General features: G+C 40.5%; 1 protein-coding gene across 2 annotated transcripts in view; it reads left to right on the top strand.

Annotated features, from left to right (window-relative positions):
* Positions 1-294: 294 nt before the first annotated feature.
* pex5lb (peroxisomal biogenesis factor 5-like b) overlaps positions 295-22,786 on the top strand; it is a 50,647-nt gene continuing 28,155 nt past the window's right edge. The window contains exons 1-2 of one of the 2 annotated variants that reach the window (XM_042429209.1): positions 295-569; positions 19,143-19,232. In XM_042429209.1, coding sequence (XP_042285143.1) covers positions 555-569; positions 19,143-19,232 — 105 coding nt within the window. In that variant the 5' untranslated portion in view covers positions 295-554. The remainder of the gene's footprint in view (positions 570-19,142; positions 19,233-22,786) is intronic. The other variant, XM_042429210.1, reaches the window with a different exon arrangement.

Below are 22,786 nucleotides of genomic sequence, written 5' to 3'. Positions count from 1 at the left end.
GATGCGAAAATCCCGCGGCTTCTGGGTGCTTCGGCGTCGGACAGACTGGACAGAGAGGACCGGGAGACAGAGCTAGAGAGGACCGGGAGACAGAGCCAGTGTGGACCGGGAGACAGAGCCAGTGCGGACCGGGAGACAGAGCGAGAGAGGACCGGGAGACAGAGCGAGAGAGGACCGGGAGACAGAGCTAAAGAGGACCGGGAGACAGAGCCAGTGCGGACCAGGAGACAGAGCTAAAGAGGACCGGGAGACAGAGCTAGAGAGGACCGGGAGACAGAGCTAGAGAGGACCGGCAGACAGAGCGAGAGAGGACCGGAAGACAGAGCTAGAGAGGACCGGGAGACAGAGCTAGAGAGGACCGGGAGACAGAGCCAGTGCGGACCGGGAGGAGGAGCGGACCCCGAGTATCGGCGTCGTTTTGCGGAGGCTGCAGAGGTGAAAGGCACCGCGCGGTTCGGCGCAGCGGAGCCGGTTAGGGGTGGACTCCTGGCGGCTGAAGCTCCAGGCTTCGTCCCGCTGATCCGAGAGCTGCTGGAACCGTCTGACCCGGAGACATGTACCAGGTCCAGGTGAGCTCTTACCCCCGCAGCCTCCATTTAACGGACACATTAACGGGACTTACACAAATACTGATTTTAACCGTCGTTTTTAGAGTAAAAAATTCATTTATGTAACGTAAAGAATCAGATAAAGACGGTTCAACATCTGGACGGTTAAATTGAATTCTGTTGCTCGGAGAATAGTCCTCAGAGTATTTAGAGTAAATATTTAAAGATGTTTACTTGATGAATCATTTAAACATTAATTATTGTCTTGAACTTCTGCTTCATGTGATGAATCTACAAACCACTTCAACAGTAAATACAATTACAATTAGTATTTCTTTGATGTTACAACTAATGATTATTTTCATTGCTGATTAAGCTATTAATTATTTTTACTGCAGTTTTGCTTTGTGATACTTTTTAAGTTTTCTGCTTCGATGTTCCTGGTTTCTAATATTTGTTACTGTCAGATAGAGCTGCAACAAAATAATAGTATTTATTAATCTGACAATGATTTATTCTATGATCAATTAATTGTTTTGGTTTATAAAATGCACATCATGATTTCCTAGAAGCTTGTTGTATCGACCATCAGTCTAAAATATATTATTCACATTTTACAAGCTGAAATCAGTGAGTTTTCAGCACTTTTACTTCAAAATTAACTACAAAACTAACCGATTATGCAGTAAGATACTTTGAATGTTTTGCTTTATAAAACGTCAGAAAGTAGTGAAACTCAAATGTCTTATTTTGTCCAAAGACATGAAGTTTATAAAATAACGAGAAACAACTTACAGCTTAATCGATGATCGGAATAGTTGCTGATTACTTTAGACTTGACAGTACTGATGTTTAATAAATTAATCTCTTGTGTTATTAAAATGTTTCCGTAGCTTCCCTACAGGAAGCTGAGCTGAGATTTATAACCTTCAGTATAAAACGAGCTGCAGGTTCTTGTTGTTTGAGGATCATAAAGCTGCCGCACTGAACGCAGATTTACGCTTCAATTATTCGGCTGTAAAATGAAGCTTTGGTACAACTGCTCAACACACCGTCAGGAAAGAGGAAGTAAATAAGTAAAAAAAAGGTAAAAACTACCATAAAATAATATAGTAATAATAATAATAAATACACAATAAGTAAATAGAAAAATGTACAAATACAAATGCGTAAAAAGTAACTTGTGAGGTAGAATCACAGAGATGAACTGAATGAACAGTGTAATGTGGGTCAGTAGTTTAACAGCAGAGGACTGATAAGTGATTTATTATATTAATTGAATTTAAAAGTAAGTTAGCAGTAGTAGATTGTAGAAGTTTTAAAAAGTATGGTATCGTTATCAGTTAACATTAAACTTAGTGAAATATTGCGACAATAATCCGACTCAATGTGAGTCCTTGTCTAAGGGCGAGGACCCTACTGTTTTTTGTGCTTGTTTGTTTCTTTCTTTCTTTCTTATTACGCCCCTTAAACCCTAAATTTGACCAAATTTGGCACACACATCAGGTCTGGTGAAAATTTTGATAAAATGGAAAAATTAACCCCTAAAGTGCCAAAATGTGCTCTCTAGCGCCACCTATGTAACTAAAATGGCTGCCACGGCCTGTAGGAATGTTTTAGAAAGATCAAACCAAAACTCAATTATTCGTCTCATCAAGACCTACAAATCATATGCTGACACTCCTGACCTAAATCCAACAGGAAGTCAGCAATCTCAATTTCAAAATAAGACTTTGACCCAATTTTGGACCCTGAACAAACGCTATCTCCTCCACAGGCGTTAATGGTATCTGCTTCAAACTTTGATACATGACTTATGACACTGTGCTGAAAAAAAGTTAAAAACTTTGTAATAACTCGAACGGTTTGGATTTAATAAGCCCTGAAAGTTGCAGTGCCACATCACCCTTACAATGTAAACCAATGGGGAGGCAATCTATGGGCATGAACTTTGTGTCAAACAGAGGCTTCTGATGTCTAAACTATAAGTCTGACCACTTTCAAACCTGTATCAATGGATTTGCAACGAAATTTCCAACTAAAATATGATTTTTAATGTAAGATTTGGCCAAAGTCATGGGATTTATGAGGAGATTTCACCAGAAGTGTTCTCTAAAATCCTCCTCTCCAACTGCTCCTGGTGATGTCACTCCCTCAGTGCTGTGAAACATTCCGCAATACACACTCATTATAAAATCACAGGAGGAGCAAGAAAAGACTTTAAAACTCACACTCTAATATCTCAAAAACAATAAAAGATAGAAAACACATGTAAATTCAAGATTTGTAGGTCAAAGTCTCGTGACTCATTTAAAGTTCAAATGAAGTTTGTATCTAAAACTATGTGGAAGCAGTAAATGTTCAAAAAGGTGTGGGTTCACTCACACTCTCCATTCAAATATATGAGTATTTTTCTGTGTCCAGCTGCAGTTACTTATTGTCTCTACACACCTGACAGTACACATGTCAATCAAACTTTCAAAATAAAAGCACGCCACACTTATAAGAAATATCCCTCATTTTTAAAAAGCAAAACAATCTGATCCCGACGGGCCAGAGTGCGAGGTCCCGACCAACGCTGCTTGCAGCTTTAATTATTATTATGTTTCCTCAAACATACTCTCAGACACTATTTTATTAGATACACCTGCATTAGCTGTAACTGGATGTATCGAACATTTCTGTGCTAAAGCGACAATCTAATTCTGTGTTTACTCTCAGTCAGACAAACACTGCTCTCTACAACGCATGAATCATGAACCACAGGCTGCGGTCGAAACTTAAAACCCTTTTAAAGATAAAACCCGGGACCAGAACCAGTTTGTTGTTTGCTGTCTCAGAACCAGACGATGCTGCGTAGAAACCAAAACCTCCTAATCACAGCTGTTCAAACAGGCGCCAGGCGTCTCACCTGCTGTCAATATTAACTTTAATTAAAGGTGCTGGTAGATATTAGATGGATGTTCAGGTAACCAGGGAGTCAGTCTCCCTTCTTTTATTCTCGTGTGTGTGGACATAAAACATTTCAGTAACAGTTATTTAACCATGACCACCATCTTTCACTCAACTAACCAACTGGATTTAATTCAACAACCACAACTAGTTTCTAAAAAAGGAACTCTCCTGACGTTTGTTTTTCAGATCCGTTGTTTCCATGAAACGTTTGGTTTGTAAGACGTCTGAAAATCATTAAAAATACTCATCACAGTTTCTCAGAACCTCAGGTGACGTCTTCAGATATGGTTTTGTCTGAGCAGCAGTCCAAAGATATTTAATTTATACTGATAGAAAACAGAAATGCAGGAAATGTTCACACTAGAGGAACTAGAATTAGACAATGTTTGGTATTTAATTGATTCGGTTTCTGTTGATCGACTGATAGATTAATTGTTTCAGCTCTAATTTTGGTCAGTATTCTATCATTTCCTCCCTATTTATATCTTGAGGATCCTTTTTATTGATTCATGTGTTATTTGCTACTGAAAATATTCAAGATTTCACAATAATAGACTCAATTACTTTATTTTTTATCTTAATTATGGGCGTATCATCATTAAACAACATGATTATAACATGAACTGCAGTGTATCGATGAGTAACACAAACACACACATAAAGAAGATAAAACACAAAAAGAAAATAAGCAGAAAAATAACATTTTTTAAGTGTATTTATCAAATTCAGTTGTGTAGTTTATCCAGTGGAGTGTTTGAGATGTTCTGGTTATTTTGTCCAGAGAGAGTAAAATCCAGCTGATTGAACGTCTGAGGCAAAACAACAAGAAGGAAAGAAATGAGAGACTTTGATCTGCTGCAACAAAGTGCAGATAAAACAGACAGAAAATGAGACTTTGATGTGATGGTGAAGACAACATCCTGAACGCAGGCCCGACTCTTTTACTCCTGGTTCTCAGATTTCTTCATCATTATTATTACTATATAAACTATTTTTAGTTACAAAAAACAAAAAAAAATAGACCAGAAATCACCTTAATTATTTTATAATAACAATTATTTTCATTATTATAATAATCAGTTGATTGTTAATGGTTTGTTCGTTTTGTCTATAAAAGGTGAAGTCTTCATATATCTTTTTGTTGTCTGATCAACAGTCCAAAAATATTCAGTTGTATGATGACGTGATCATTACATCATCATTTTCTACAAACACTTTTTATTTCTGACGGACAAACGTGGTACAAACCAGAGAGAGTCAGACATGAAGCCAGTAACAGGCCCTCCCAGCCAAGTTTCATCAAAATACATTTTGTAACAATAAACATAAGAATATATAAGCAAATAAATAAATATAAACTTGAATTATTATTAAAACAGAGCTGGTTGAAACAAGTCGTAGCAAGTCTCTGGACTCTGATTGGTCGCTCTGTGTGGAGGTGGTATAGATGGTTTGAGGATGCAGTTTTCTGTAAAATGTGCAGACTTTTTTATTTGTGAGCTGAAGCAACAACGGCTGCAATGAAGGAACCAGGGATGTTTTACATGTGTGATTTTTACCTTCTTGCTGTCTGGCTTTATGTTTAGTTGGTGCAATAAAATGGTAAATTAACAGCGGTGTGCTGTAGAGCCGATGCACAGCTGGTCTTGTCAGTGCAGATATTCTGTATTTTAGACTAGACAGAATATAAAAGACGCTTTGTGTCTGTACTGTTGTGTTCAACCTTTATAGATTGATGCTCTGTTGGGCAGTGCTTTGCTGTTGTTGCCTTTGTGGTGCAGTAACGTGGTTGCTGGTTTTACAGTTTGTCTATGTTTGTTCTTTTTTCTTCTTCTAATTTTTCGTAAGTCAGTTTTTCTGGGAAAAGATGGCCGCCCAAAATACAGTTTCTGCCTACGCCACTGCAGAGAGTCATCTCTAACCATCGATCGTCTTTATTTTGATGACTCAGTCTCATAAACCTTCTGAACAATATGCTTTATAAAAAGCAACTTGGTGTCTTCATGACTTTACAGCCTCACATTAGTTTGCACAAATCTTATAAAGTTTGACACAGAGGTTTACAGAGTTTACATTGTGGAAAAGAAGAGATACCCTGATACTCGTCATGAACACATCAGTGATGGTAAAGACCGCGTGGAGACGATCAGGCCTCGATGCTGTGCTCGGATCAAACACCTGAAAGTAAAGTGTCTCCAAACGCCTCACAGCGTGTCACTTCCTCTCGTTAAGTATGGTGAACGAGGACGTCTGCCTCCCTCTGAAGAGGGGGTTTAACATTTTGTTGGATTTCTGATGAGTGTGGTGCTCGGCAGGCGAAAGGGCATGTCTGACCTTGGTGACAGAATAAATGTGAGGGACGAAAGGATCAAACAGCTTTTCTGAAGAGGCTGGATGCTTCAGAGAGCAGCTCCCCGTGGCTCTAATTACTGACTGAAGGGCTGACAGAGATTTATTCTGTTGCTGCAGGAGTTATTCATCTCATCAGGTTGATATGATGCTCTCAATCGAAACTCATCATCAGGACTGAATATTTATCCTTCATATACAGTATATTTAACTCCAGCAGTAACGCCACTGAGCCGCTGAGGGAGTAGAACCATCAACCAGAGCAGGACCAGTGCCTTGCCCTACACCTCTGAGACCAACAAAGGCATCATCTACACTCTCTAAACAAACCTCCATACTGTTGATTGGGCAACTGGGTTTCTATTCCAGGACATTTTACAGTATTACAGTTTCATTTAGCAGACGCCTTTATCCAAAGCTACGTACATCTGAGAGTTAATACAGGATTTAGTCAGGAGAGGACAACAGGCAGTGCACAGAAGAGGAATGTTGTTTCCATCAGTTCATCAGGAGCAGAGGTGTTCTCAAAAGAGATGGGTCAATAGCTTTTTCTTGAAGATTGAGAGGGACTCTACAGATCAAACAGAGTTTGGTAACTCGTTCCACCACCGGGCAACTACAGGGGAGAAGAGTCTAGCTGGTGACTCAGGGTCCTGTTGTGGCACCAGGAACCTTTCATTGGCAGAGCGTAGTGAGCGGGAGGGAGTGTAGACCTGAACGGGGGAGTTCAGGTAGGCAGGAGCCGTTTTGGTTGCTGTTTTATAAGTGAGTGTCAGGGTTTTGAATTTGATGCAGGCAGCAACTGGGAGCCAGTGGAGGGATATGAACAGCGGGGTGACATGTGCTGTTTTGGGCTGGTTGAAGACCAGCTGTGTCGCCACATTCTGGATCATCTGCAGAGGTTTAAGTGTACATGCGGGGAGGCCTGCCAGTAAGGAGCTGCAGTAGTCAATGTGTGATATTATGAGAGCCTGAACCAGGAGTTGTGCTGCAGGCTCAAACAGGTAGAGTCTGATCTTCCTGATGTTGTACAGGACAAATCAACACGATTGAGTGATTGAGGCCACGTGAACCTTAAAGGTTAGTTTGTCATCAATCATGACACCCAAGTTTTGGGCAGACTTTGTGGGCATGAGTTGGGTTGATTCCAGCTGGATGCTGATGTTTTGTTGTATGTGTGACTGGCTGGATGACAAGGAACTCGGTCTTAGAGAAGTTAAGTTGAAGGTGGCGCTCTTTCATCAATGCTGATATATCTATAAGGCATGATGAGATCTGAGCCAAGACTTTGTGGTCTTCTGGCAGGAACGACAGGAAGAGCTGGATGTCATCAGCATAGCAATGGTATGAGAAACCATGGGAGTGGATGATTGCACCAAGTGTATAATGAATAAAGATGGGGACCAAGCACTGACCCTTGAGGAACCCCTGTGGATAAGCTGTGCAGTTTGGACACTTCACCCCTCCAAGATACTCTAAAATATCTCCCTGACAGGTAGGACATGAACCGGCGGAGGGAGGATCCTGAGATGCCGAGCTCAGTGAGTGTGGAGAGGAGGAGTTGGTGGTTGACTGTATCAAAGGCAGCTGACAGGTCCAGCAGCAGTAGAGCTGAGGACTGACCGGCAGCTCTAGCTGAGTGCAGTGAATCTATAACCGGCAGTTGTACAGTCTCGGTAGAGTGACCCTGCTTAATGCCAGACTGATTTGGGTCGTACAGGTTGTTGGCCGAGAGGAATTCAGAGACTTGGTTAAAGACTGTGCGCTCAAGTATTTTTGACAGGAAGTATTTTTTTTATTGTGATTGACTGCTGTGGTCATGAAAACTTGCTGTAAACTCTTCAGTCACAGCGGATTACATCAAGGACTTGAACATTTATATCAAATGTTTAAAGTTAAATGTGGTGGAAAAGCTTCTGCAGCTGCTGGGAAAACTATACCCCCAAAACAAAGAGTTATTTAAGAAGCATTAGCAAGAAAAAAGGTGTGATTGTCCGTGTGTTGGAGCTCTTAACGCCTCCTGAACAATAAGACTCATAAAATAGTTTCAGGTAAACAGCAGGAAGCTGCTGTCGTGTCCAGGTGAGCAGCTTTGACCTGTAGTAACCTCTGACAGTAGACGCTAGTTGGTCTGTTTCTGTTCTCAGTTATTTACGCTCAACAGCAACAGCAGACGCACGTCACGCTCTGTTACATAATCAAGCAGTTAAAGTTTGATGAAGTGTTCAGGCCTGCAGCAAAATACCTCTTTTTGTTTCATGAAGCAGCTCTGAGTGACTGCAGGAGAGAATCTGATTATTTCCACCACGACTAGAGGTGGAAGAAATATTCAGATCCTATACTGCAGTAAAAGCACCAGTACAGTAAAGTAAAAATACTCCATTACAAGTAAAAGTCCTGCATGAAAAATCCTCCTGCAGTAAAAGTACATAAGTATTATGAGCTTGATGTAGTTAAAGTATTGCAGTAAAAGTACATAAGTATTATGAGCTTGATGTAGTTAAAGTATCGCAGTAAAAGTACATAAGTATTATGAGCTTGATGTAGTTAAAGTATTGCAGTAAAAGTACATAAGTATTATGAGCTTGATGTAGTTAAAGTATTGCAGTAAAAGTACATAAGTATTATGAGCTTGATGTAGTTAAAGTATTGCAGTAAAAGTACATAAGTATTATGAGCTTGATGTAGTTAAAGTATTGCAGTAAAAGTACATAAGTATTATGAGCTTGATGTAGTTAAAGTATTGCAGTAAAAGTAGTGGTTTGGTCCCTCTGACTGATATATTATTATATATGACATCATTAGATTATTAATAGTGAAGCATCAGTGTTAGAGCAGCATGTTACTGTTGTAGCTGCTGGAGGTGGAGCTAGTTTACACTACTTTATATACAGTTAGCTAGTTTAGTCCAGTGGTTCTCAACCTAGGGGTCGGGCCCCTCCAAAGGGTCAGCAGATAAATCTGAGGGGTGGTGAGATGATTAATGGGAGAGGAAAGAAGAAAAAACAAAGTTCTGATACACAAATCTGTTTTCAGTTTTTGGACTTTTTCTCTAATCTTTGATTTTTGCTGAAATATTGGATCATTTGAACATTTATTGAAATGAAAGCATGTGAGAAGTTTAGAGGGAAAAATCACTATTTGGTGGAGCTGTTAACAACTCATAGACATGTGAAATGTGACCCCGACTACACACTGCTTTTTGTAAGACGTCAAAAGACAAAAAGGTTGGAAACCACTGGTTTCATCTTTAGTACTTGAGTTAATGTACTTAGTTTCTTTCCTCTGCTGATAATAATGCAGATAAACTAAATGACCCACTAACACACCTGTGGGAGTCAGCAGGTTGTTGAGGCTGCAGGTCTGACGGGTGAAGCAGCTCTAAGTCCTGCTAAGAGGATCACACACACACACACACACACACACATACACACACACAGACATACATGCACACACACACACACACACACACACACACACACACACACACACACACACTCTCTGCTGTGGGACTCTCTGTGGTTTTCAGTCCATTAAGTGCAGCCGTGTGCAGTTGTTGTTCCACCATGTTCTGCAGGAGACAATGTTGGTTTCAGCGTCACAAGGTCACCTCTGATGTTCTCATAAATCCACTGAAATGACTTCACACACACACACACACACACACACACACACACACACACACACGCACACACCATTTACACTGAAACACCTCCCGTGTCTCAGTGTTCAGTATCTAAAGAGTCGAGTGTGAAGCATCCAGGAAGCTACGTCAGTAAGACGTTTAGACGGTCCCTGTGATCATGTGATCATACCTTTTATTTATAAAGCACTTTTATAAACAGAGTTATAAAGTGCTTAAAGGGTTCATATTCTGCTTTTTATGATTTTCTGTTATTTATTTCCTGTTCTGATGTTGGATTTTAAACAGGGTCAAAGTTCAGAAACTTTAGGTGAACATATGTAGAAATGCTGCCTGCAAGTCAAGAGTCAGGGCTTCAACCTGCTCTAAACGCTTCGTTTGCGACGGTTTTACAACCTTGCTGACGAGCTGACGTTGGTGGTTGCTAGGTGGTTGCTAAGGTGGTTGCTAAGGTGTTTCCATGTGTTGTTCAGCTCCAACATGTACGGATGGATTTGAGAAGTTGACGTTTGGAGTAAAGAAGGAGAAAAAGAAGAAGAATCCTGCTGCTATAGTTTGTTTACGTAGCCTCCGGAGCCGGAGGAAGCTTCCTGAAGCTGACCAATCAGAACAGAGAGGGCTCATCAGGAGGCGGGCCTTAAAGCTGCAGATTACAACTAACTAACTACCCCCCCTCCCCCTCCCCCCCAGCAAAGTCTTAACATCAGTGTTAAAACACACACAAGGAGATGCAACAGTGATCTGATCTGTTTCCCAGAGAACAGCAGCTGAAGTCAGACTGAAATAACTCTTCATATATCATCATCATCATCATCATATAGGAGGTGTAACGTGTTGTAGCTGTTAAAGCCACTGAAGCACATATTGATATTTGGTAAATTGTTTCTGTTGTAATCACATGCAATATAAGTTCAGTATATGAACAGCTCAGGTATATGTTGAAGAGGATTATAGCTGCTATAGTCATGTATATACTCACTATTTTCCTGGTTTTCTTGGGTACTGAATGCAGGAATATATATTTTTGTTGTTTGTGATGGTGGATCTAGTTTTATTGTGCATGTGCAATAATAAAAAACCTGCTGCTGGGATGTGGAGAAATCTGCAGATAAATTCAGATGGAAAGTTTTTGAGCCTGTAAATCTTGTGTTATATGTGCACAACATGCAGCTGTGTTTAATGTACCTGTGTGAGATACAGTTTGGAATTCAACATCAAGTCAGTAATGGATCAGACTTTATGTGACTGCAGTACATTTTCATCCAGTGTTTTCCTGCCTCCGCTGGACTTGTTTCACCAGAAAAGTGGATTTAATTCAGTGGAACAAAGGAGTCAAACTCAGATACTTTGATGAGGAGCTTCAGGAACTTATAGTAGCTTTGATCTGATCCCTGATTAGTTAAACATGATGATCAGACTGTTTCCATGTGATGTCACTTCATTCATTCAGTGTGACATCATGTTAGCTCACTATCCAATCAGTCGACTTATATCAACATCTACAGCTGTTAACGTCTCATCCGCACTGGACCACGTTTCTCTATGGATGAAATATGTTTCTACCTGCTCTCCTGGTTTGAATCAAATTGAAGATGTTTGAGATGTTTACATGAAACCTTCAACATGATTCTGACTGTTTACAGCTGCAGCTAATCATTATTTTCATTTCTGATTAATTGTTTGCTTAATAAAACATCAGAAAACAGTGAAAAATGTCACAATCACAATTTCCTGAAGCCCAGTGTAACATCAACAACAAGAAATACAGTTAAACATCTGATACATTTGAGAAGCTGAAACCATCAAATAATCAACATTGTTGCTTAAAAATGACTTAAATGATTATTCGGTCATCAAAATAATTAATAAATGAATATTTAGCTTTACAAGTTGAAGGTGAAATATTTTGTTCGTACATTCTCACTCTACAAACTCTGACTGGGTAAAGACAACAGTCCATTTACTAAACAGTGTCTGTGAATCAGTCGCCTCAGTGTTTTCAGTTCTAAATGACGTGATAACATCAAGAGCTGTGACTGTCAGGATGTTTTCTTACCGCGGTGAAAAAAGCAACATATAAATCAAAATAAATCCTCTGAACTGACATTCTCCTCCTCACATTGTGAATTCAAGTGTATTTAGTGTCCTCTGCAGGCTCCTGTAGTCGTCCTGTACTGTAGTTACAGTGCGGCTGACTGAGGCACAAAGAGCCACAGGGGGAAACGCTCATACAAGATTAATTAGCGGTCGAGCTGCTGGATCATTGGACGATATAAATATCTAAACTCTCCGGGGTCAAATGTTCCTCCAGCAGTCTGCTGCTGCCGCCCTTGGCACAGTTTCACCACCACGACTTCCACTTCATGTTTTCTGTTTGACTGACTGCACCTGAGTCCAGCAGCTCCTGCAGCAGAGACGAGTATCTGCAGATACTATTTCTATTTATCTAAAGCTCAAAGCTGACCAGCTCAACACTCAAACTTCAACCTGATGAAGACATCAGATAGAACAAAATGCACCTGAAACAAATCTGTTTACAGCAGCAGAGGATATGCAGTACTGATTAGACATTAGAGCTGAAACAATCAACTAGTCAATCGTCAGGAAAAATTAATTGGCAACTAATTTGATAATCAGATAATAATTTAAGTCAATTTTCTGTCAAAAATGCCAAAATTTCACTTACAAATGTGATTGTTTCATACTTTTCTTGTGATATATACAAATAAACGCAGTATTTCTAGTGTTTGCGTCCAATGCAGTGAGAAGAACAGACTGGAAACTAAACAACCAGTAAACAAACACAAGACTCAACACAGGAGGGCCGACTCAGCAGGTCAAGACTCAGCAGGTCAAGACTCAGCAGGTCACACCTGAAAGATAAGAGACACTCTTTTTAGGATAACGTGCATATTCTGGACAGAGAGGGCACCTACAACGCTGCTCCTTCATCTCTTCCCAGTAGACTTAACAACCAGTCACACCTGACCTCGTGACAACTCCAACGACTGTTGTTTACACCTAGCCTCACCTGGAGCACTAGTGGTATCAACAAACAATACCAAAACTATGGACTCCCTTTAATTGAAGGTGCCAACGGTGTCTTACTGTGTTCTGTACAACGGTTTTCATCCAACAAAAGCAGCAAAGCCGTGTGCGTCAGTATGTTTAGCGTCATGATGCTTCTTAACCAGGTTGTTGTGGAGAAAGACAGAAACAAGCAGCCAGAGACAAAGTTCCATAAATATTTCAACCTCACTCAGAAGTGAATCAGTTCGCTGCTGTACTACTGCCAAATCTCTGTTAACTGACCCCAAACCCTACACTTCTGATCTGATCTGATCAGAGGAATTCATTCAATTCACACATTTTAATCATCTTTTTTTCATATATTTCCTGACAAGCACCTTATAATATGCTGTTTAAAATGTAAAACAAATGTTCAGATAACCTATAAGCTCAGGTAAAATACCCGTTCACACACTGTGTTCCACCCTTTGACAGCAGCACACCCTCCCCCTGCCTATAGTAGCAGTACAGTACAGTAGCAGTAGTATTATTAGTAGTAGTATTAGCAGTAGTATTAATATTAGCAGTAGCAGTAGCAGTAGTATTAGTAGCATTAGCAGCAGTGTGACAGTGTAAGTCAGTGTAAATCAGTGTAAATCAGTGTAAATCATTGTAAATCAGTGTAAGTCAGTGTAAGTCAGTGTACGTCAGTGATGTCCAGGTGAAAGTGAGGATGCTAACTGTGTTTGTTGAGCTGCTGGAGCAGCACTGAGCTCAGCTCTGCTGGGACTCTCTGGGCTGATGGACTGTTTGCTCAGCACAACAGCAGGTTATTTTTAGTCCGACAGCATCTCCAGCAACACACACAGCTGTACGACCGACAATGTGACAGAGAGAGAGAACATACAGCAGCAGATACAGAGAAGTTCTCACTCTGCTTCTAATGGTTCAGACACAGAGACAGTATATGGAGGTAAAACTATGTATGTGAATGTCTTTAAATCTTTTATAAAAAATGTTTTTGTTTTTAAATGTGCAAGCAAATAAACAAATAAATACATAAATCTAACTAACTATAGTTAGATATAAGATGAGGTGATAACATTGGTCAGACTCTAGAGTAAAGTCATGAGAAGTATTACGTCGCCGCCAGACACTCGTTCATTAATAATCCTGCAGTGTTGCTGCTCTCATCCCTCCATCATGATTCATTGCTGTATGTGAGCTGGTCTAATAATAAAGCTGTGGATGATGTTTTATTGATAAACTCGTCCTGCACGCTGGGTTCACTGAGGCATATTTCACTCCGTCAGCTTGTCTCTCTGCCAACAGACGCCTGTCAGGATTCATGATTCTGTCATCTGAACTGAACTTGAGAAGGTGAACTTTCAACCTCACTGCAGCATAGACTCACCCAGAACACCTGTGTTGGTGGCAATGCAGTTGTTTTTGTAAAAAGTGCAGATTCTGATGCATCAGCAGGAATGTTTTGGATGTGAAATGAGGTCGGCGCCCTGCGGGAGGCTTTTAGTTCAAAGACTGTTGATTTTAAGGAGGTTAATTGAATTAAACAGAAACGCTAGAGTAGTTTATTGTACCTTTGCATTCAGATTGTATTTCTGTATCTAGATCATTGTAGGATATGCTAACTGTTTGTTGCTACTGTAACACCATACCTCCAGATAATAACAGTGTTGGATATGTTAGCTATTTGTGCTAGCATAACACTGACTAGCAGTTTCCCCCTGTCCTCAGTTGTTCTAAGCTACACTTAACAAGTCCTAGAGATGAAACCTGTGACTATGAACGTTTACGGAAATTATATTGTGTTTAGAGTATTAAAAAGAACTGAACCTCTCAGTGCAGTACTGCAGTAGTATTTATTCTTACTGTATGTTGAAGTGACGTCAGACTGAAGGATCATGAAGATTAAATGACTTTTAGCTCTTTTCACACAAGAAACTGTTTGTTTCCCTCCGGCCCTCCGTGGGTTTAACATCTCCAGCTGCTAAGTGCTCACTGCTGTCAGAGGGAATATACTGTGTGTGTGTGTGTGTGTGTGTGTGTTCTGTTTTTGTCTTGTATGTGACCAGTTTTGTCTTCATTGGTGGATTTCAAATAAGTTGAGTGTTGAGAGTGTCTGATTAATTGATCATGTGACCTCCAGGAGTCTGGACTGTCTGAACTGCAGCTGCAACTCACAATTATTTTCATTATCAATTAATCTCATCATTATTTTCTCAATTAATTGTTTGTTCCTTTAAAAATAAAAATAAAAAAATTGATCACAATTCCCCAGAGTTCAAGGTGTCGTCTTCAAATAGCTTTTTTATGTCAGAGCAACAGACCGAACCCAAAATAATTCAGTTCAATATAATGTAAGACAACCACAAGCAGCAAATTCCCATGTTTAGGACTCTGGAAACAACAAATGTTTGCTTGAAAAATGACTTAAATGATTAATCGACTGTCAAAAGTGTTGCAGAGTTCAGCTCTAGCTCTAGTTTTCAATATCTTAGTTGTAGAGGAAAGACATCTGAGAACCTGGAACCAATCCAGACACAACATGTGATGGAGAAGAAGATCCAAGGATACAGTGAAGTGGCCAAAGTCCTGCAGTAAAAACGAAAGGGAAACGGTCAATGCAGATCTGAGGAAGATCCTGGAAGGACTCCAAGTAACAGCAGAGAAGAAGCTGGAGAGGGTGAGCGAACAGATTTATGAATACAGGGTAGAAAGGTTTGGAGCAAGAGACCCAAGGAAGAATAAATCAACAACGACCTCACCCAAGTCCAGAAGGCATCAAGAAATTGAGCGTCTAGTCAATGATGGAAGGGACTTCAGGAAGCAACAGAGGAAAGGTTCAATAGAGGAGAAGGAGGGAATCGACTCCCTGCAAACAGACCTAAAACAACGATGTGAGAAGAAAGAGAGGGCAAGAACATCGTACTACATGGGTCCGTTCAGATTTGTGAAAGGGCTGTTCACAAAGAAAAACAGCGGTGCACTCCAAGTGTCAAAGAGGGAACTTTAAGATCATTTGAAAACAATATACACAGACAACCAGAGACATGAACAGAGGAACATAACTCCTGAGATGCCACCCATTCCTCAACCAGAACACCAGTGTGATGACAGTAGGGATGGGAAGATTCACTAGTTTGCATCGGTGCACCAGTGTAAACGTTCATGATGCGATTGCCCCAAATAAAAAAGTGTGCACAGGATACAATTTGGGATGAACTTTCGATGCATCATTTCTAACATCTTTGCATTGGTAAAATCTGATTTATTTATATATAATTATTAGTAGAGGCCCTATGCCTTTATTATTTAGAAATGTGACCAATAATTTGATATTTAGACTGATTCTTCCTCTCTAAACTGTTTCTTAAGCGTGCTAGCATGCTACAGCTAAGTGGTGCACTGCCAAAACATTCTGGGTAGAACTCTTGCTCTACCATTATTGTTCTGTACATCAGAGTAAGTGGATTATTAAACTATTTTGACAGTAATTGTTTGGGTCACGGAGCATATGCATGTAAACTGGAGACAGAGAACATTACACCATAAAGGACATGTGAAAAGGCTGTTTGTAAAAGGTCCAAGTGCTTTTTAGAGATAAAAAAGAAACAGCAGAAATGAGATGCTGACTGCAGTACTAGAGAAACAATTATGTAAAGTAAAAATGGCACTTTTTTTTAGTTATGATTTGATTTATGCTTAAGAAATAAAATTAACTCTCTGTACCATATTAAATTGCATATAGCATCATTCTTTTGCATCACGTTGAATCACATTGTATTGTGTCGAATCATGTCAAATTGCACTGTATCGCAATAGGGGTGAATCGTAGTTGAGAAAGCTGTGAGGAAGGCAGCTCCAGGACCAAATGGAGTTCTCTACCGGCTGTATAGGAGCACTCCAGATGTCCTGAGATATCTGTGGAGGCTAATGAAGGTGGTGTGGAAGAAGAAAAACATCCCAAATGCATGGCATAGAGCAGGGGGAGTATTACAGGGAGTCAGTTCCAGCAAATAAATCGTCTGAATGTTAAAGGGAAAGTTTTCTTCAGCATTGTTGCACAAAGGACGACAACCTACCTGAAAGACAACAACTTAATTCACACACAGTGGACAGCCTTTGAGTTCTTCTGTGTTGCAGTGACCATCACAAAACTGGTCTGTTTTCAAGATATGCTGTTTTGCCCCACAACATCAGTACACCACATCTTGGCAATAATGGCAGGATGCACTATCTCCCCACTACCCTTTGCCATGGCCATGGAACTGATCGTCAGAGGGTCCAAATGGGTGGTAGGAGAACGCCTGCAGTCCGGACAAGGACTACCTCCCATCCGCACCTATATGGATGACATGACCACTCTGACCACAACCATCACATGTACAAAGCAACTCCTGGAAAAAACTTAATTCCAACATAACATGGGCCCAGATGAAGTTTAAGGCCAGCAAGTCCAGGACCATCTCCATTATCAAAGGAAAGCTCAAAGACCAGAGATCCCACATTGACGGAACACCCATACCAGTCGTGTCAGAGATGTCAGTCAGGAGCTTAGCACAGTGGTACGATGCAAGCCATGAGGACTCAGACCAGAGTAAGCCATTGCAGGAAGAAACAATCCAAGGCCTTGCTAACATAGACAAGATCCTACTTCCAGATAAGCTGTAACTTTGGTGCCTGCAGTTTGGATTGCTCCCCCATCTGATGTGACCTCTGATGATCTATGAGGTTCCCATCACCAAAGTCAAGAAGCTGGAGAGAACAGTCAGTACATACATCAAGAAATGGCTCGGACTCCCACGATGCCTCAACAATATCGGCTTGTATGGGAACGGGGCTCTGGAACTGCCTATCTGGTAGCAAGCAGAAAGTGGAACGCATCTGAAGGGGTGCAGCAGGTGAAATCCACTCTCAGCATGGAGATACTGTGGGTCAAGTGCGGCATGGAAGGGGCGGCTTTGAGCTAGGCACAAGTAAACCCACACGGTGCAGAGCAACACCTGCCCAGAACCTGAACTAGTGACTTGGGGAAAACCCATCATGTCCCGTTTGCCACACACCAGCAACCCTACGGCACATACTCACCAGCTGCAAGACTAGCCTCACCCAAAGACGCTACATCTGGAGGCACAGCCAGGTCTTTTGGCAACTGGCACTAGTGCTGAAAGAAAGGAGGACTAACAACAATATCCTCTCTCCCCCAACCCCTGGCTGCTCAAATATCATGGCCTTTCCACCAGCATTAAAGGTACCAAAGAGGTCAACTGCAAGAGAAGAATCAAGCCTACTGAATACAGCCCAGGATGGGAAGATGAAGGTCCATCTAGACCAGAAGCTCACCTTCCCACCAGAGATCATTACAACCAGTCTCAGGCCGGATCTGATTCTGTGGTCAGCCTCACAAAAGGCCCTGTTCATCATAGAACTGATAGTGCCATGGGAGGATGCAGTTAGTGAAACGTATGAAGTTTTCTGAACTAGCTGTGGAGGTCGGGTGCAGGGGTTTTGTGGCCATGTGACCACCAGGCTGCTGAAAGGGATGGGAGTCCTCCGACAGGCCCTCTGACAGGCTAGCAAGTCACTGACAGAGGCCGACAAGCTAAGCAGCAACTGGCTCTGGCTGAAAAGAAACAACAGGAACTGGGTGGCAAGATGACCATCAGCCAGCAAGAGGGGTAAAAGCGGAGGGGCGTGCACCTTGGATGCCACGTGTCACCGTTGAGCCCTCTGGAGATGTCGTGGGCCTATCAACGAAACACCAAGGAAGGAGGCTGCCCTCCTGATGACCCCAGTGAAGCGTTTACCCCCTACCACCACTGAAGGAATGATTGCCGGTTATAATACGGGATTATAAAGCCAAGTCTCAACTGAACCCCAGCTGCTCTGTGACCTCTGGCCAACCCTTTAGCTAAAGTTTTAATCCTTTTCTCAACAAATCAACTTATAGTTTTCTTTGTGAAAAACCAATTTAGTAATATTTAGTTTTAGTAATTTTTTGCTCACAAATTTCTTAATTCATGCTCTAGAATTGGTTTGTTTACACTCCTCTCCTGATGCATGTCCACCACAGAGATGTACATACATACATATTTGTACTGACGATTTTATTTGGATAATAAAGTAACTTCTTTTGTGACAAACTTGTCATATTCACACAAAGAATCTAATAAAAGGAACACAGATACAAAGTATTCTGATGTAATCATAATCATGTCACATGCTCATTTATCTCTGGATTTATTCTTTTTTTTTTAAGATGTTTTCTTTCTATAACAGTTTGAAATTCTTTATTCATGACTTAAACTAATTGTTTATATATGTTTAGATTGTTAAATAAGGTTGAAAAATGATTAAAAAGTTCAGCCTCAGCAGCCACATGATTCTACTTCACTTCCTTCCTGCATGTTTTTCTCTCTTAAAGGAAGATTTTATTAAGATTTCAGGGATTTTGTTGTTAATATTCATCCCTCATGAAGAGTTTGGCTCCAAAAATAAAGACAAGAGTCAGGAAAGAATCTAAAAAAAGTCCAAATAAGCGGAGTCAGCGTTTGTTTTTAAAGCATGTTGGTTGCGTCTGTTCTCCTGAATGAACCCTGTCGATCTGCCTGTTGTAGGGGAAAGGGGTCGTTGCCATGGTGCTGAAGGAGCTTCCTGGTAAAAAGGCATCCTCAGAAGGAAACCCCCTCCTCACCGTGACAACCAAGGTTGGCATGACGACCACGCTTGTTTTTTTTGTTTTTGTGTTTTTGTTTTTTTTTTTATCTGGCACTTCTCAGAAATTCCTTTTTAAATTTTTCTTCTTCTTATAGTTTTTCTTTGCTTTAAACTCAAAACTGCAGAGATTTAATGAACTAATTCACTATTTTAATTGATTATAAGTCAGGCAGGACTACAAATACACAAACTGCACATATTTCTTCAGTATTTTGTGCTTCACATCTGCAAACAGTTTGTGTAAAATGCAGCTTCAAAGACTTTGAGCTTTGACTCATTCATTTTATTTTATTTTTGTCCTTTTTGCACTTTAATAACCAGTTTTTATTGCTGAGATCCAACAAGATGAGCAAAATGATCAGCTTTAAAGAAAAATCAGTTAAATAGAAAATTAAAGAAACAAAATCATGTGATCCATCAACATGATCTACAAAGTATGTCGCAATAAATTGTCACATTAACAATAAATGTAATAATACATATTTTTATACAGCAGCATACGTCCTCCTGCCGACTGACTTTTTACATGTTTGTCTTAATGAATTTCCAGTCTGACCAGTTAAAGATTCTTTAGGGACCAGATGCACAAAGAGTAAATGTATTTACAGTCGTGTATGTGCAGTCTCCTCTTGGGGGATGTAGACGCATCCTGATCAGCTGTTAGCAGATCAATACTTGTCTCTGCTCCACCAATCATCAGACCTGTCAGTGACAAACAACAAATTTCACTGATCGTGTCTCATCGTCTCGACGCCGCCGCGTCTGTTTACAGTTTCACATCTTATCATGAATTCATCACACGAACCTGTAAACCATCACCGGCGCCGATGTCTCGATCGTTAACCTGAAGAAAAAACGATCAATAATTTAGTTCACAGAGCTCGAATCCAGGTAGACTTTACAAAATGTTTTGGATAAAATGAAAAGATCCTGAGCACAGAGAAACAAAATGATGGTAATGTTTCATTTAATTGCAGGTAATCTGGTGCACGTTATTAGAAAAAAATGGAAAAAAGTTTTCAGTAGGTTTAATTGATCAACTCATTATGTTTGTTTATTAGACTCTTAACGATTCTTTAACTGACATAAAATACTTAACCCTTTCATGCATGAATTATTAAATCACAGAGTAAAAAAAAGTTTTTATTGTTTATTTTTACTCTTAAACAAGTGAAAAATCACGTCAGTAACTTTTTTTTTAAATATATTGAATTTTGAAATGTGTCCAGTGTAGTGAACACACATCCATCAACGGAGGAAAAAGTGATTTATGGAAATCAATATAGACAAAATATATATATATATATATATATATATAATCTGTAGACGACACTCTGGGGGTTCAACACCTGGTAGTTGGGACGTGATGCTACAACGTAAATGGTTCAAGATGGCTTCCAAATATCTGCCCGCTGTAGTGGACACCGTGCATGAGAGTTAGTTTTGTATTAGTATTATTAGAGGCATATTTGATTCTTTCATTTCTCAGATACGACGTTACATCCTGTCAAAGAGACGTCCTGAGAATGAACAGTTTCACAGCAGCAATCTGAAGGAAATTGTTGAAAAACTGCTTCTGAAACTTATTTTACATTTTTTAATGGTAATTTAAATAATTACTGTTACAAAACTGCAAATTATTCTAAACATTTCCAAGAAATTAGTATAAAATGAAGTGACCTGTAAAATAAAGCGTAATGATTCCCTGAATGTAGACAGGAAGTCAGCACACAAAAGTAATTTAATTAGAATTAAATATAAAGTATAAACTGCAAAACAAACACACAATCAGTGTGAAGTTATTTATATATTTTAGATTCTGCCTCATGCAGGAAGCTCTAACAGGTTTAACTGTCATTCTAGTAGAGCTGCAACTAATGATTATCTCAGTATCAATTAATCTATTGATTAGTTCCTCGATTAATCGATTGGTTGTTTGGTCCATAAAATGTCAAAATGGTGAAAAATGTTGATCAGTGTTTGCAAAAGCCAAAGATATTCAGTTTACTGTCATAGAGACTAAAGAAACCAGAAAATATTCACATTTAAGGAGCTGAATCAGAGAATTCTTTGACTCAAAATGATGAATTAATTAATTATCAGTTAATTTTCTGACGATGGACTAATCAACCTCAATCTGATCTCGTACGTTGTGTTAACTCACTTCATGTTTTAATCTTCATTTCTAAAATGACTCAAATCTATTAATCGATTATTAAAATAGTTAGTGATTCATTTAAAAACCAGAAAGGACTCAAACTGATTAATGAAATAATTGTTTCAGTTGTTGCAGCTTTAGATTTAAGAGAATTTGTGTCTATGAAGGAGCTGAACAGTTTAAATATGATGAAATGAAATATAAAACAGTTTGAGTCGTAGTTAACAGCAGGCTGTAATATTCTCTGCTCATATTTGTATTTATTATATATATCATTATTTATTGATATGATGATATATATCGTGTGATGATAGAAGCGTCCATCGTTTCATATTGTGCTCTATTGTTTATTTCATCGTGATGCAAATCGGACTCTTCATGGTAATATTCTTCGTCATCTGGAGTCTGTCCATCCTCTGCACGGATTACATTAATAAATTAATCTTCTTGGCTTTTTATTCGCAAAGCTTTTATTTCACTTACAGTAACGTAACGAGTTTAGTCGTCGTTAACTCTCCACCGCTGTCCTCTGCTGCGCTGCAGACGCGCAGGGCTAAGCCCCCCCCACACACAGGACTAAGCCCCCCCCACACACAGGACTAAGCCCCACCCACGCTGAGAAAGAGCAAAGACGCAGCGAGATGACAACTATGAATGACAGCCAAACGCAGTAGAGACTCTTTATTTATGGTATTTACCTAATTTATGTGCACTTATTTAATTTCAGCTCAGTGTGAGAGTCTCTGCTGCGTTTTGGTCGCGCTGCTCTCTGTGGTTCTCTGTGGGCGGGGCTGAAGTCTCTGTGGGCGGGCTGAGGTATCGATGGGCGGAGCTGTGGTCTCTGTGGGCGGGGCTGAGGTCTCGGCGGGCGGGGCTGTGGTTTCGGTGGGCGGGGCTGAGGTCTCGGTGGGCGGGACTGATGCATCGATGGGCGGGGCTGTGGTCTCGGCGGGCGGGGCTGTGGTTTCGGTGGGCGGGGCTGAGGTCTCGGTGGGCGGGACTGATGCCTCGATGGGCGGGGCTGTGGTCTCGGCGGGCGGGGCTGTGGTTTCGGTGGGCGGGGCTGAGGTCTCGGTGGGCGGGGCTGTGGTCTCGGTGTGCGGGGCTGTGGTTTCGGTGGGCGGGGCTGAGCACTCGGTGTGCAGCGCAGCAGAGGAGAGACAGTGAAGCTTTTGAAGGACTCGTTGATGACAACTACACTCGTTATGTTACTGTAAGTGCAATAAAAGCCAAGAGGAATAATATAATTTAATCTGCACAATGGATGGACACACAACGGGGGGGGGCACAGATTAACATGTGCTATACTGGGATAGGTATTGTTATCGGGATATGAGATTTGTTCATATCGCCCAGCCCTATTTGTATTTTTATATTCTCACTTCG

The sequence above is a fragment of the Thunnus maccoyii genome, chromosome 12 (assembly GCF_910596095.1).
Source record: "Thunnus maccoyii chromosome 12, fThuMac1.1, whole genome shotgun sequence".
Lineage (NCBI taxonomy): Eukaryota > Metazoa > Chordata > Actinopteri > Scombriformes > Scombridae > Thunnus > Thunnus maccoyii.
Note: the sequence above shows the minus strand (reverse complement) of the source record. Positions and strands in the feature narration are given on the sequence as shown.